Source organism: Hesperophylax consimilis, chromosome 3 (genome assembly GCF_061612785.1).
Source record: "Hesperophylax consimilis isolate HC1 chromosome 3, BYU_Hcon_1.0, whole genome shotgun sequence".
NCBI classification, from domain to species: domain Eukaryota; kingdom Metazoa; phylum Arthropoda; class Insecta; order Trichoptera; family Limnephilidae; genus Hesperophylax; species Hesperophylax consimilis.
In genome coordinates this window covers 12207107-12223510 of record NC_142838.1, presented here as the reverse complement: position 1 = coordinate 12223510, position 16404 = coordinate 12207107, and the positions used below count along the sequence as shown (strand labels likewise).

General features: G+C 35.5%; 3 protein-coding genes across 7 annotated transcripts in view; 2 read left to right on the top strand and 1 right to left on the bottom strand.

Annotated features, from left to right (window-relative positions):
• Positions 1–15460, bottom strand: part of AGO1 (protein argonaute-1) — a 34562-nt gene extending 19102 nt beyond the window's left edge. For 2 of the 5 annotated variants that reach the window (XM_089648018.1, XM_089648034.1), the window contains exons 1-3: positions 14660–15460; positions 4372–4514; positions 784–858 (exon numbers count right to left, since the gene is read on the bottom strand). In XM_089648018.1, the coding sequence (XP_089504144.1) occupies positions 784–858; positions 4372–4510 (214 nt within the window). In that variant the 5' untranslated portion in view covers positions 4511–4514; positions 14660–15460. Of the gene's footprint in view, positions 1–783; positions 859–3259; positions 3917–4371; positions 4515–14659 lie in introns of those variants that run through there. The other 3 variants (XM_089648043.1, XM_089648051.1, XM_089648027.1) reach the window with 2 other exon arrangements.
• Positions 4030–5883, top strand: mRpL53 (mitochondrial ribosomal protein L53). Its single transcript, XM_089648064.1, has 3 exons — positions 4030–4299; positions 4991–5118; positions 5720–5883. Exons 1-3 carry the CDS (start codon positions 4154–4156, stop codon positions 5881–5883), a joined length of 438 nt encoding a protein of 145 aa, XP_089504190.1. The 5' UTR covers positions 4030–4153.
• Positions 5900–6637, top strand: LOC149424955 (uncharacterized). The gene has a single exon (XM_089648078.1). It carries the CDS (start codon positions 5900–5902, stop codon positions 6077–6079), a length of 180 nt encoding a protein of 59 aa, XP_089504204.1. The 3' UTR covers positions 6080–6637.
• Positions 15461–16404: the final 944 nt, after the last annotated feature.

Here is a 16404-nt window from a genome sequence, read left to right as displayed (position 1 = left end):
ATATCTCCATCTTGTATTTAAATGACACAGCCTCGTGTCTTTCAAGTTCAAGATAATATATTACAGAAATTTCAACAAGGTATTTATTCTAAGAATAATCATTTATTTATGTCTTTTGGCTTTACATTACTGAATATTTTCAAGCAATTGCTTGAATTCTAAATGCTTTTCCAACATATTCAGATTTCAACAGGGCTTTTATGGACAAGATTGCTATTATCTGTTTTGAATTTGTTTTATTTATCTGTTTAAAGAAGTCTCAGGCAGCCACAGAGACAATCAGATGTCTCATTTAACCCGACAATGTAAATTCATTAAAGTTGCAATATTTTATTTCCCTTTCAATATGAAAATACATGAACTTGTATGATATAATTGGATGATTTGAATAGCACAATTTTTCTGAATATTTACCTCAAGGGCGCTATTAATATAGCCCAATGCCTAAGATTAGTATTAGTGTTGCGTAGTAATATTAATTAGTATTAGTGTTGCGTAGTAATATTAGTGTTGCGAAAAAGATGGAGGAACAATTTTTTTCTTTAACGTGTCTAATTTTTTATGAAATATAAAAGAATGATAAAGACATTTCATAAAAAAATACATTCACAATAATACATGGAAATGTTGTAAAAAAAACAAAAAACACTCACAAATAACACAACCGGACTGGACACCACACAATTTACCTTTAGATGGCGAATGAGTATCACCTTACCACGTGAACCACGCACTGGACAACATAATCGGAGCCACATTGAATAAAATAATAGTGTTTATTACGTGAGAGTTGTTCGAAGCTCGTCTGAGGTTGAGAGGGGCTCGGGGGGCGCGGCGGTGACGAGGTCCAGGAAGACTCTATAACAACACACAAGGTGAGAGGGCAACACTCACAGGTCACCACCACCGCTTATAGTTGCACCCACACACTCGCACACACTACGCTGAAGCATGCTACTGGCGGTAAACTACATATGGCCACTAAAAACACGCACTAATTTTCTACTTGCGCACACATTGTTCTAAAACTAAATGATTTTTAGTGACAACACCTTCAATGTGATTTTACTTGAGCGATTCTGTAATGATTATCTTTAACCATTTAGATACAATAAGCTTCATTGCCATTTTGTAATAATTGTGCCCACATTCTTAGCACTCGTTATATATTAAAAAATGTAATTGATTAACTACAAAAGTCTAAACCTCGTTAAATTTAAGGCCATTGTCACTATTCAATAAGATACAGTAAAATAATATGAATATTTATTTTTCGGAATAACTTTATTGAGTAAAACCTCAAATTGTAATATTTAAATATTGAAGACAATATTAGTGATTTCTAAACGAAAAATCTGAAACAGAAAAATCAGAAAAGGATACGGTCACATCTAGGACTCGAACCCAGGACCCTTGTCTTTCCGGGACACAAACAATGTTGGTAGTTCTTATTCGAAGTATGATACAGTTAAAAGTGACCGAGGGGGATAGGGTCCCATTAGCTCAGTTGGTAGAGCAGTGTCCCGGAAAGACAAGGGTCCTGGATTCGAGTCCTAGATGTGACCGTATCCTTTTCCGATTTTTCTGTTTCAGATTTTTCGTTTAGAAATCACTAATATTGTCTTCAATATTTAAATAATATGAACTCCATTGATCATAAATATTTCTTAAGACATTATATATAAAAAGTTACTGCATTGGGGAACACATCTGTTCCTTCATTAAACGTTGAAATAAATAAAACTAAAATTACATGACCTAAGATTAAAGTTAGGCGGCTCCCTCATAGGCCAGTAAGAATCAACATAAGCCGAGTGCTGAAAGAATGCAATATGCATACATGTAGTTCTATTTACGCCCCCTTACTTATAAACGCGGTATGTTCAGAACAGTGAAGACTTTTAACCATGGCGTTTGTTTGGTTAAAATGGTCTTAAACCAGGCTCAACATTGAACCGGTGTGTAAGAATCTTATTAGTAACTACAAATTGACATATTATACTGACATCTGACCCGTGTGCAAGTTCATGTACAAAGACAATGCGCAACATTAGACACATTTTTACTGCACCGGGTTTATGTGGGTTTCTTATCGGCCCAAGAGGGAGCAGCCTAAGATTGGTAATGAATGGTTTCCCGACATCTGCAGATCCGTGTGCGAGTTCATGTACATAGACAACGCGCAACATTACACGCATTTTTACTGCACTGGATTTATGTGGATTCCTTATCGGCCCACGAGGGAGCAGCCTAAGATTGGTAATGAATGGTTTCCAACACGTTGCAAAAATCAAATACTTCACAATAATTAAAGAATTTTTAGATTAATCATACTAAATCTTACCATGTAAAAATAAACAATGAAATTATAATATTTTATTACAATAAAATGGTTAAAACAACTGATTCCAATTATTTGAGGTTGTAAATCATGCACATTATAAATCAACTTTCAATCCAGGTTATGTCTACAAATGCAAAACGACAACTTTGTGAACATGCGGGCTGTCTGAATAATATGTATTTAATAATTTGTAGGACAGATTAATTTTACAAAAAGGTTACTTTCCCAAAGCACCTAAACATGATTATTATTTTGGAGGAAAAAATCGCAAGATGGCCATTTCGTAAACATTACAATAACCTTTGATTGAAAATAAAAAATGATTTTATTTAACGTTATAAACAATCACTACAATCGGATAATAGGGGATATCAAAAGGTTGGTTATTACAACCAAGTGATCAATATTGATCACAAAAAATTGAGACACAACGGCTGTAAAAATGTTCACGCGATAAATATGAAATTTTGGTGAAAATCGAAAGAAAAATGTTAATGAAAGAATGTAAATATAATTAAATCACCATTTAACATATTCGGAGGTAGTTAGCGAATCGATAGTATCACCAAATACAATATCTAAATAATGTAGGTTACTGACTTCTACTGCCTATTGATAACCTTAAAAATAATAATAGCATTAATTTGATTGCAAATTTTCGCGGAATAAGTTCATGTTTTACACCCCCCAGTAAGCTCAAAACTCAATTCATATAATTAAAAACAGATCGAAGTGATGTTAATAACTGCTAAACTTATTTAAATCCAAGAAAAGCCTATGATTGCCTAATAATATAGCTAGTGTTTCAAACAAAGGGCGTTGCAAGCATGTACTACCTATTTTGTCGTATATTGCCAAACATATTATTGAAAATTATAACACATTAAAGTACATTAATAAGTATAATATACTTACGTTGCCCTACAGGATACATTTTAAGTGTAAAATTTAACAATTAAATAAAGAGGCACTTATGAAAATCAACTTTAAACATAAACGTCGGAAAACAGACAAGAAAACACACACGCCATTTCTCGGACGCCATATGCAACGTCATCGCGATGTTGCCAGATGTCGGCAAAAACAAAAGTACTTGATCCCAGTTGAAATGAAAAACAAGAAGGCTCGTATCACTTTTGACTTGTCAATTTTAAACCGACAAATAATTTATCAAAAATGTTACGAACAGCATACCAACATATGAAATATATCGTCATTTTATTAGGATTTTGTCTCCAATCGTCACCGTAACTAAAGTTGCTCTTGTGCATCTGGACTAGTAGCATAGATTGATTTAATGGAAAAATATTGTGCGCAACATATTTAGAGCCATACTATTTTATTAGCTGGGGTTAATAATTCAATATCACTTAAATAATATATGCTATATTATTTAAAACCGCTCCGACGGTGGAATAGCTATCTTCGTGGCAAAAACAGTTTGCTTCGTAAGACTATTTTTATGAACCATTGAGATGATCGAAATATTTTAACCAATGATTATAACAAATCAGTACAATAAATATAATATTTAATGATAATTGGTTATAAATGACAAACCAATCTAGTTATATAGAAAAATATCGCAACGATACTCTGCACTATCAGTAATAATATATACACACCCATGCGAAAAAAGAATAACCAAATTTATTTGAAATAAATACCTCATTTTATCAATAACATTGCAATAAAGGTAATAAATGTTTTCGTGAATGGGAACATTTAGAGATAAATGTGTAATCAAATACACGAACTGGCAACACTAGAAACTAATTCTAAAATTCACATGCGCGAAAATATCTGATAATGTCTATACCTTTTAGCGGCTCGAAAAATCTCGGAATCGGAGTAGCTTCCGCAATTTCAAAACATTTGAAATCCGTAAACCTCCGAGGTGTCCAGAGGATAACGGTGAAATTCGACCCATTCCACGAACAAGTCGCTTCTACGAGGTAGGTTACGATGACAGCGCTGAAGTACCTAATTCGATTTCAGTCGAGAAAATTTGTGATTGATTTGCTTACCATTGCTGCATTGTCCGCAACCATACGCTTTCCCCAAGATGCTGACTGCAGCATTCAACCCCAACGAAGCGATACTTGGCAGTGACAATTGTATCAGGGGTCCCGGACCCGCAGGGGGGAGTTCTATTTCAGTGGACATCTTCCTGTCAATAAATTTTTTCAACATCAATATAAAAATAAACGTCTAATATTGTGACGAGGGCGTTTTTAGGGACAAATAACACTACTTTCATCGGCAGATCAATTATTATTGTAAAAATGATTAATTCTATCGCCTTCCACCCCTTTTAGAGCATTTTCATTAAACTTTATTATTGTCCAATATACCCAATCAGGGGGCTAGAATCATGGTGTGGGCCTGCCTCATTTACAAATATATGCACAATATTGGCTGTCGCCCTAACGTGGTGTCGGGTATTAAACGGCTCTAACACACTGTAATAATAAAACACGAAGCGTGCAGTCAATATAAAATCAAGGCCATTATTTAAAAAATGCATTAGACTTGAGATGGGCTGAAGTACCTATCACACCATATTGGATACAATTTGTAAAAAATAAAACGGTATTTAGTTTACCAGTGATCAACATGAACAATAGCAACTTTGTTTTGTTTCAGAAACTTCCTCTACTACATTTCATCACCTAAAATAGCTCTGCAATCACCGAATTGCTCCATAAGGACTGATGTTGTTTGTGACCGACAGGATCCATCTGTTACTTTCAAACTAATACCTGAAGTAGCAGGTAACTTTGCCCAAATTATTTTTTTTTGTTAGCCTCCCGAGCGATTCGAGATTTCCGCTGTTCGATTTTCGATTCCGCCATTCAATTTAATTAATATATACCTCCAAATATTAATACGAAAACATGAACTGCAGTTTAAAGCCAATGAATCCACCCACATCTCACTGTTTATCCCGTATTTGTAGGTTTTATAATATATTTTTTTTAAATCGTTAAATTTATTATTCATAAAAATCACGTACCTTAATTTGGGTAGCCATCCAATTTTTTTCATTAAAATTACAAAACCTATTGCTTCTAATTATAATAATGATCGTCTATTAATAACAAAGATATTAGAAGAACGAGATGTGCTATGTGCAGTTCGTACTGAGTGGAATTGTTTTGCCGAGTGTCGCCGGTTTTGTTCACCAATACTACTGCACACCTTCGCTTGCGCTAAGGTATCCGCACTAATACATAGAACAGATTTCTGTGCGTACACGTCCCGATACCGTTCAAAGTACCCTAATTAGGTAGTACTCCGGCTACGGTCCGGCGGCCAACATAGCATATCTCGTTCTTCTAATATCTTTGATTAATAATAATTTTTATTTTTCAGAACTAGCGGGTACAAACAAAGTTACCGTGAAGAGTTCGAATTTAACTGTCCTGGAAATATTACAAGTCATTAACAAGCACATAACCCCACTGGCACCGAAAGAACAAAAAGTATCCGTGTTGGCCACAAAATCAGAAAAGAAAAAAGCCGGCGGAAAGCGTTAACATAACGAACACCAGTATGACTCGGAACAAGAAAGGTAATTTGCAGGTGATCGACTCACTCTACGACCAGATCCCGGCCTTCACCGATGTCTTCACAGAAGATACCTTCTATGTTTTCGTGGGATGCTTCGTTGTGACAACCATCGTCGTTGTGGCGGTTTTGTCAAGATTCATCAAAATAAAACCAGTGGAGTAGATTTTTGGGCTTTTACTTGATTGTTTGTGTCACGATATGATGAAACAGAAGTATCTTTTGTTTGTTCCTAGTCCCTTTGGTTTGTATGATGTATTTTGTTTCTTTCATTGCATTATATTTTGACCGTGTATAGATGTTGTATAGATAGATTAATAGCCTTCGCTGTAGTACCTACGATTTTTTTAAAATAATATTTATGCCAAAAATATAATATGTATTTCTGTTTATAATCTCTTTTGTTGCCATGATAAAATGAGTTTTAAAAAGAATGTTTTGATAAGAGATGAAGTAACATAACATTTTTGTGTCTATTTGGATGTAATGCTATGTAAACACATACGAAAAAAGCGCTAGCCGAGCCACAAATTATGGGGAAGGAACTGGAAGTGGCGTTTGGCGCTGTGCATATTTTTGTATGTGTATATGCAGAATTATATTGAAAGATAACTACGTTTCTGTAAAGCCTTACTTATGATGAATTCTAAAATATATATATTGTTTATATAGTATCGTACTAACTAATATGGTTTATTTGGCAAATATATTTTTAAATCTCTACTTTCCTTGTTTTATTTGGAGGTAATATATGTACCTATAAACAATGAAATTTTGTGGGTTGCCTAAGTTAAAAAACTATGCAAAGGAATGATTAGGATAGTGAATGAAATTTAACATGTGGACCTCTTTGGGGTCAGTTTTTATAAAAATAACTGTGTAGTAATCCAAAAAAGTATGTTTCTAATTTTCTAAACCAAAAGTTCCTCGGAAATCATAAGATTTGAAAGTAGGTTCTTACCCAGCTATTTAAGTTTATTTATTTAGATAAGATGACGATTATTTTTTAAACTTTCTTCAGGCAGGTAGGAACCATAATATTTTTAAAATACTAACTCAATTAATAATCATTTCAGATTTGAAAAAAAATCTTTGCTGAACCAAACTACCATCCTGAAACGGAATGTACAAACAAATTAACAGGCAGACAATGTAAAACGGTCGAGTTAAATCAACCTCAGCCAATAAGGAAGTTGAGTGAAAAATATTTTGACTTATAAAAAATATGTTCATGTAGATCAAAAAATATCGATTCTAAATATATAAATATATTTCTATATTATTATTCTTACAATTAGTTAAACGTTCTTGAAAAAGCATTCAATAGCAATATACTGTATACGCTCCACGATTGGTCGAAAGAATTCTGTCGTCACATGTGTCGTGACTTGTACGTACAACGGAACACCTATGGTGCATCTCTTTCTATTACATGAGAGATGGTCGATTTAGATGAGAGAGGTGTATAGGCCAAAGGTTTATTTGGGTTTGTCAAATATATGTACGTATTTGTTATTATTATTATATGAAATGGATTTCTAAAGATACATATTCGTATAGTGCTTTATAATAAAATGTTGTTTATTGCATAACTTAGATGTTTTTATTATTATACATGTCACAAAGCATGTGATACACTTCAGGCCGCCGGCCGCTCAGAAAAGTCTCACAGTGAACTGGGCTGTAAACCGTTATTTTACTTTTGGTCTTTACTTTTCTGCGCGGTGGTCCTGAATTCGCGCGGGGAACGTCAACAAGTAGCGACGGCGATACCGTACAAGTACCGTATCGGGCGTGAAAAGCAAATATTCTAACTTAAAATATTAATTTAACTATGAAATCTTAATCAATTTTCTTTTTTTTTTAATAACATCAATTATAATAGACGGTTAACATTGGTAAAAAAATTACTGGAATTCCTTGTTGAAGAATTAATTTTTTTTCCATACATAATGCTTAAGCGACGTGGTTTTCACAGTTCTAATGACGTCACACTACACCCCGCCTGTTACCGCTCGGATTCCGCTCGTTTTGGCGGGCTTAATAAAATTTAAACTTTGAGAATTAATTTAACTATGAAAACAAACTTTAAAAAAAAAAAAAAAAATACCAGTATTTAAGTTTGAATGCGAACATTGATAAAAAAAAATAAAAAAAATGGACTCAACTTCCTTATTATTATCCATAGATATTTAGTTTACAAAATATTTATCCACAATTTGAGGTAAAAATTAATATAATCAGACAAGCTTCAAGCGAGTCACCATTATCAGTATTATTCTACATAAAAACGCCCTAAAATGCGCACCCATCGCCAGTTTAATTTGGTAAGCTGTTGAAATAGTGTCTTGCTTGTTTTAGTGTATCACACCTGATGAAAATACAAAAAAGGAAAATCATGACCAAATGTCATGTCCACAAAATGAGTCTACTATTAGAAATTTATAACTGCACTTGGAACACGAGAATGGTTTCCCTTGGGTTGCACTACAGATCAGTCCGTAAATCGAATTTTACTTGCGTTAAAAACCACGACTAGTTAAAACTTAAGAGTAATTCTGCATAAGAGTCCACGAGATTAAACAATCTTTTCACGTGGAACAAGTAAATGAATTTCTTTGGAATTTTGCAGCACATGGTATGAAACTAAAATTTAAACACCATGCTGAAATGTGAACTGTTTCCTTAGAAATGCGTCTGCAGATGAATCTTCAACTGCAATTTTATCGTTACATTCTGAACACAAAACTGGTTTTAACTTAAGAGTTAATCTTCGTGCAAGTTACCAAATTTAATTAAAACTACACCCAGAAAACGAAAATGGTTTCCTTCGATTTTTGTAGCACATAGTCTGCAACTAGAATTTAATAGTTGCACCTGAAACACGAGAATGGTTTCCTTCGAAATGCGTCTGCAGTTGGATTTTTGTTTTTTTTTTTTCTTCAGTGTTTTTATTGGTTTTACAGTTTTTAGGTGTGTTAAAACCACCAAGCTAGGCACATGCCCGTGTTATGGTGTTACAGTATTCACAACTGTAATTTTATGTTTACATTCTGAACACAACTGGTTTTAATTCAAGAGTGAATCCTTGTGCATTGCGCAAGTCCCCAACTTTAATTAAAACTTTGTAGCATATACACTAGTGGATTAAGTGTGGACACTGTTTATAAATTGCTTGTATTCGATATTCATTCATCCTTTTTCAAATCATGTTGTACTGTTATACTTTGTATTTATTAATATATTTTTATTTTTAAAAATGCTATATAAAATAACAACATGGTAAAATACAAATTATTTATTAATTACAAAAATTTTGCAAAATATTTAAAATTAAATCAAACTTTATTATTTTGTTGGAAATCCTTTTAGTTTAATAACTTGCTCAATCCTTCAAGGCATGGAGTCCACCAAACGTCACAAATCTTCAGGTGTGATGACATGGAACTCGAATGATAGCTTCAATTAATTCTCTTTTATTGCTGGGCTTCCGACGAGAAACCAGTGTTTTCAGCTTTGATCAGAGATTTTTAATAGGATTCGGATACGGATTGTTCCCTGGCCAAGGCAGAACATCAATATGGTGGTCCTGTAAACATTTCATGCTCGTTTTGGCTGTGTGGCATGGGGCTCTATCCTGCTGGAATATGTCTCTACCACGGTCACCCTCGAACAAATCATTTTAGCCGTAATTGTACTTTCTACCACTCCCAGTCGTCCAACACCAGCTCTTGTCATGCAAGCCCACACCATTAAAATCACAGATGTTTCATTGTCGCAGTGGTGCATTCGGGTAGCATGTCTTCACCTTGACGACGACGAACAAATCGGCTTCCATCAGTCCCAAAAATTGAAATTTTGGTCTCATCACTCCATTTCACCATTACCCCAGTCTTCTGAGATCCATTCTTTATGTGTTGCAGCCCATTTCAGTCGTTTTTGGCCGTTTCATATTAAGGTAAGGCTTTTTTCGAGGTATTCTTGCTCATAAAACATTCTTGCATAATTTCTTCCCAACTGTTCTCTCAGTAGTATACGAGGCATATCCAGAAAGTAAGTGTACTGAGGCTCTCACGACCGAATGAATTTTATTTTCGATATGTTGGCTACACTTACGTGTAGCCTGACTCTTCCCCTCCGCAACGAGACCTGTTCAAGGTCAGTACTTTGAGAAGCGTCAACGCGACAACACGTTTCGTTAAAAATGTCAATCCAATCTCCCGCCAAATGCGAAATACGCGGCGTCATCCGTTATCTCGTTTGGAAGGAAAAACCTCCGTTTGAGGTTTATAATGAGGTTAAAACTGCATATGGTGATAAAGCTATGAATTGTACAAGTGGTATCGCGAGTTTAAAAACGGTTCTCACCTCTTCACCCTCCACCAAAAAGTTCAAAACCACAATTTCAGCCAAGAAAATCGTGGCATCCGTGTTTTGGGACTGTCAAGGCATAATTTTGATTGAATATCTGCCTCAAGTGGAGACCATCAACTCTGCAAGATACTGTGAGACCCTAAAAAAATTGCGGAAGGCGATTCATAACAAGAGGAGAGGTATGCTGACAAAGGGAGTCAGCCTGCTGCACGACAATGCCAGACCACACACGGCCAACGCCACGAAGGAACTGCTTGCTTCGTTTAAATGTGATATCCTGAACCACCCCGCGCATTCCCTTAACCTAGCACCTTCAGATTATTATCTCTTTACCTCCCTGAAGCTGTACATGGGTGGAAAAAGGTTTTTAACGGACGAGGAGGTAAAGGAGGAGGTGGAAAAGTGGACGAAGGTGTTGGCGGGAAACTACTTCGAGGAAGGCATCAAAAAGTTGATCCCCCGCTTCACCACCTGCATTGAGAGGAATGGCGACTATGTCGAAAAATAGCTTACATATGTAGGTACTACGGTAACCATGTAATTTTTTTGTTTCAACAAAAAGATTTGTAACCTACAAAAATTCAGTACACTTACTTTCTGGATACGCCTCGTACATGTATATAGTCAGCTTTAAGGACTTTGTGAATGTCTGGATGTTTGAAGGCGGTCCTGCAGGGCAAATCGCCAAATTATTCTTTCATCTTGTGGCGTTACCTTCGGCTTTCGGTCGGATTTTGGGACAGTTATTGTAGTTTTTGGTTTCCTTGTAGCGTTGGCAAACCTTTCTCGACAACCAGACCAGACTTAGTAGCTCCTCTATCCAATATTTTAACAACTTCTTCGTATGTGTAGCCTTCGTCACAAAGCGTAACAGCTCTGCTTCTCTTTCCAGACGACCAAACGGCACGTTTCGACGTAGTAGGAGCCATTTTCAATAATATAAGAACTAAAAAACCACCTGACTGCACATGAGCAAAAACAACCTCACTTTACTTCAAGCACTGGCTGCATAGATATACCACTCACACTGGTTGACTAAAGCGGGAGTCAGACGGTTCACTCGGGTGAATGTTCACTCGAGTGTACGTTCATTTTATTTCATTTCGGCACATACAGAATGATACAGAAATTCATCCGCCCTTTCCCACTATGATGCTGTCTTTGGGCGTGGCATATACGCATTATTTGCTGGGGTGACACACTACGCTATAATCTTCTCCATGAGAGGGCCAGATCAATTGGGGAACTGCCGCGGAATATCATTTCTTTGTATTGGATCTGTCACTTTGTCAGATGACAGCAGTGTAATTACGGCGCTCCGTAAATTGTTCTGACCCCCTCTCCTGCCATAAACGTAATTTTCAAATACAGCCTGGCTAGCCGATCACGGCGCATGTCGTCGCCACGACCACACTTATAACACATCATATTTTTAGGTGTGACAGTTCTGTATGGGATTGTATGGCGAGCAATATGGAGTTACATAAAACGCTTTGAACGTATAGCATGATCTGTCACGCCCTTCCAAAAGTGGCAAACTAATCATTTTATGCTGCCTATACATTTGCTAGCTGAGCCTCCAATTATGAGAATGGAACGAAGCAACCGCAAGTGGCATTTCGCGCAATTGAGAGGAACATGAAAAAAAAAACTAAGAAGGTTTGTATTACAAAAAAAGTTGTTTTTTAAGTTAAAAGACACGGATTATCCACCCCCGCCTTAGAAGAATATATATAACACACAAAATCATATTTAAAATTAAATACAGGGTGTCCGGAAACTCGTAGTACAAGCGGGAAACTGGTGAATCTACATCACATTTGGAGTCGATTTTGTGGTAAATATTTTTTTTTATTTGAGCTTTCGTTATCGAGTAAATCGAGTTTGAAGTTGATTTTTTTTTTTTTTTTTATCAAATTCTTATAAATTATTACTGAAGATCAAAGTACCCAACTAATTAAAACTATTTGAAAGTAAAACAAATGAAGAAACTCGGATTTGAAGCATTATTTTGAAATCACCCTTCATTTAACCCGGTGTAATCATAAAATATTTCTGCTCTGCAGGGTTAAAACATCTGTTATTCAACCCTAAACACCAGAAAAAACTTTAACCCTAAAATAGCCGAAAAATATTTTTTTTGTTTTTTTTTTTTTTTTGAAAATGCTCAAATCAAAAAACTTTATGTTTTTTTGGGTTCCCCATGTGGTGTAGATTCTCCAGTTTCCCGCTTGTACTACGAGTTTCCGGACACCGTGTATATGTATAAAATTTGCAAGAAAAGCACTTAAATTCGATTTTGTAGTTGGGCCTATCTGTACGAGTGTAATAATAGTTCCATGATAGTTTATGGAAAATAATCCAAAACATAAATGTTCTTGATATCCTTAAAAAAATGTCACCGAATTTTTTCTTCAATTAAATGAGTAATTAATGCTCATAAATATTATACATAATCAATATATTATTTCATTTAAATTTATTATTATTCATCTTAATTCTCCCCCTCAATGGATAAAAAAGCAGTCACGGCTCATTCACACAAAGTAAAACAAAATAAATTTGTCACCAGTGATTTTCTACGAAAAAGAAAAGGAGCGCATCGGACTATGTTGAAAACTCCTCCAAATTCTATAAGAAATCAGGATAATAATAATATTTAGATGATTAGTATAAATACATTCAACCTTACATAATTCATTGAGCGCCCTCGAGGTGATTTTTCACAAAAACGGCGCCATAAAAAATATAATTTTTTTATTATAAGTCAGAATGCGATTTTTACTGATTTTTACTACAATGTACGGGCGGAGTAAATCCCAACCTAAAATATGAATTAATTGTTCACATACTCGTAGCTTCTTCAGTTGGTAGATAATATTCTAAATAGACAGCTAATAACCTAACATTCCAAAATATGACGATTAGCAAAGAATAATTTAGAAATCCAAATGCATATCATATTAGGTAGTACGTAACACAACGTACCCACGGGCATACTATCTCGTTTGTCAAGCAATCCGAGATATTTTTTGACGTTTCTCGGAATTGGGAATCGATTTAGGTTTTCGAATGAATTCTGACCAATGACGTGACTGCTTTGATATCGATTAATTCGGACCAATGAAGTGACTGCTTTGTAACCGATTCCCTGTTCAGTGACGTTTCGAAACGATTGTGTCGGACTTAGGTTTCGAATGGTTTTTGACAGAATCAATTCGTTGTTCGATGACGTTTCAAAACAATTGTCTCGGACTGTGATTTCGAGTGATTTTTGACAGAATCGATTTGTCCATGACAATGAATCGAAATATTTCGCTGGTCAAAAAGATCGAGTAAATCACCGATGATTCGTGAATGGGATTCAGTGTTATGGTACGTATTTTACATTTGCGAACCTTGAGGAACGAAGCAACTGCAAGCGGCGATTCGCGCCATTTGCGTTTGCTTCGATTCTTTCCTATTAGTTGAGGTTTAGCTCGGCAGTTCGGCTCGCGTGTGTATACGTAGCATTACGTTTTGTGACTGCGACGTGCCTACGTGTAGTACATCGCGTGTATTTTTTGCATGTTTCGTTATTATTAATAGGTGTGTATTATACCACGTAAATAATTACATGTAAGTAAATATGAAGAAAGTGTACTTTGTAACGACCATCAGGCAGGTACCATTTCGCTTATAATCGATAGTCACCACCAACGTAGCATTTATAATAATTAATTGAGGGTATAATAGGATAGGTATATTATTGTGACGCAGATGATACCTACGCCTAAATTACCCACTCGGCGATCTGCGCATGGCGTGTCGCGCCGGTTGTGGGAGGAAGGTGCACTTATTATTGTTCTATCTCTTTCCAGCTTGACATTTACTATGGATGTCTTGCTCCAGCCTCGAATCGGTATGAAGTATGAATGCATTCGCAATATCCTATTATCACTGCGAAAATAAAGTAAAATAGGTCAGGAATGCTTCCATGTTTACGTTACAGTCACGCGAAGATTAGGTAATCAACATTCAACTACTTAGAAACTATCCACGTTTGTTATAATAATGGAAATAGTATAATAATATAATCCAAAACAACGGGAATATTTTCCTTTGTGCGAAGGTAAAGTTTAGAAACTAGAAACGCAATACCGGCAAACTGTACATAATAATTTGTCAATACATTACCATAATAGTGTCACGTTGAATGGGCGTTAATAAAACTATTATAACGACAAGTTTTTTTTTAATAATATATGGACTAGTATTTTCCATTCCGACTTATTTTTTTAGGCGACCATACTTTCCGGCATATAAAGGCCGAAAGTTGTCAATCGTGAATTATAAGTGAAATCTATTAGGCATTATTGTTGGTTATCTTACCATTAGTTGTATAAATCCGCAAGAAAACTGATGGCGTCCTTTTGTTGATATATAATTCCAAGATGACACAAAAAGCGACTCCCGTGTATTCATAAACATGACCTTGTAAACACTAACTGCGCACAGATATCCTTTATCCGGTACCTATTTGATGCAGTTGCGCCGTCGCGTCGGGATACGCTATAAATCACGACATTTCAAGAAATATTATTATCATTGAGTTGCTAAACCACAATGATTTCCTGCATCATAATAAAACATAACTGACTAATGTTAAATAAATAATCTTCGTAACACTAGGAACTAGATTGCGAGTAGCGGGATTTCGCAGGCGGTCCGTAGTTTATCAAAAATATTATCAAGAGAAACAATAAATTCGAATAACCCTTTACTGCGATTTAATACAACGTTCATTATAATCGTACACTTTTCATAAATTGTTCATAAATACAAGTTTTGTGTATAATTTGAGATCTTTTATATTAAAATATATGCAATTATCGAACTTTGAATTACGCGCCCATAATTTTAGTTCGATTATTTGAGGTACTTTGGCACCCTGACATGCGCAAACAGGGTAATAATCGCCGGTTTTCACGGCCATGTTTGTTTATTTATTTCTCTTCCAACATGCTCGATCGTGGTATCTACTACTAACTAGAAAGTATTTTTTTAATTACTAGAATTTTTTTAACTACTATTATTTTTTAATTACTAGAAATAAATTTTTTTTTAGCCATAACATATTTACGCTAAGCGCGCTGGCAGACTGCAGCCGGTTTTTTTTCCGGCCGGTGCTGATTTGGGTGTCAATAATGTACGTAGGTACCTCCAATATACTCTAAATTCTTAGATATTTCTCCAATAATCATGGATCACAAAAAATATAATACAAACGATTAAACATTTAGGAGATCCACACAATAATTATTGTTTTTTTTTTTTTAACTGTAACTAAATAAAATTTAATTAAATTCCTTTCGTTAATATTTAACCCTTTTGAAGTCGAACAACTACTTGTAATAAGTTCAGGATATTTTTTTAACATTAGCTCCACACAGGGGAGGCCCTGAGGAAAAAAAATCCCTTAGGACCTGTTATCTTTGGAGATGTTGTATGGAGGGTCTTTATAGGGAAAGGAAAGAGAGAAAGTTCTGGGAAGGAATCTGGGGGGTCAATGTGTCCAGGAGTGACGGACGTATGAATCCATCCCTCTCACTGTCCAGTCTGGAGAGGTCAAAAGGTCTCCCTCAACCAGTCTCTCCCAATCCGACCTGCCACACATCCGCCGCCAAGACCTAGACAAACCTCACGCCATGAACCTGGGCACCCCTGCTAAGTCACCAAACGTAGTGAACCACTTGGGGTGACCTATGGCAGGGGTGTTGGTTATCCAATAAATGGTTTCCAGGGCGGCGGTACCCATACCCACCTCCGAAAATGATTTTTAAATCTAGGTCTTAATTAAGGTTTGGTTCATTTTAAAACCTTTAATTTATATGTCGAGGGGTAGTCACTAAAACTCGAGAATTACAAAATCAGCATAAATGTCAATAATAATAATTGGATAATTTATAAAGTGCCATTTTTGTGTAAAATAACCTCAATGTCTGCATAAATCAACCAACACCTAACACATTGTGTTTGTGGCGCACATGTTTATTATAGACACGCATTATTATGTGTTTGTGACTGACATGGGCGAGGAAATAAAAGTATGGTTTTTGTGTGTAACTTGAAAATGC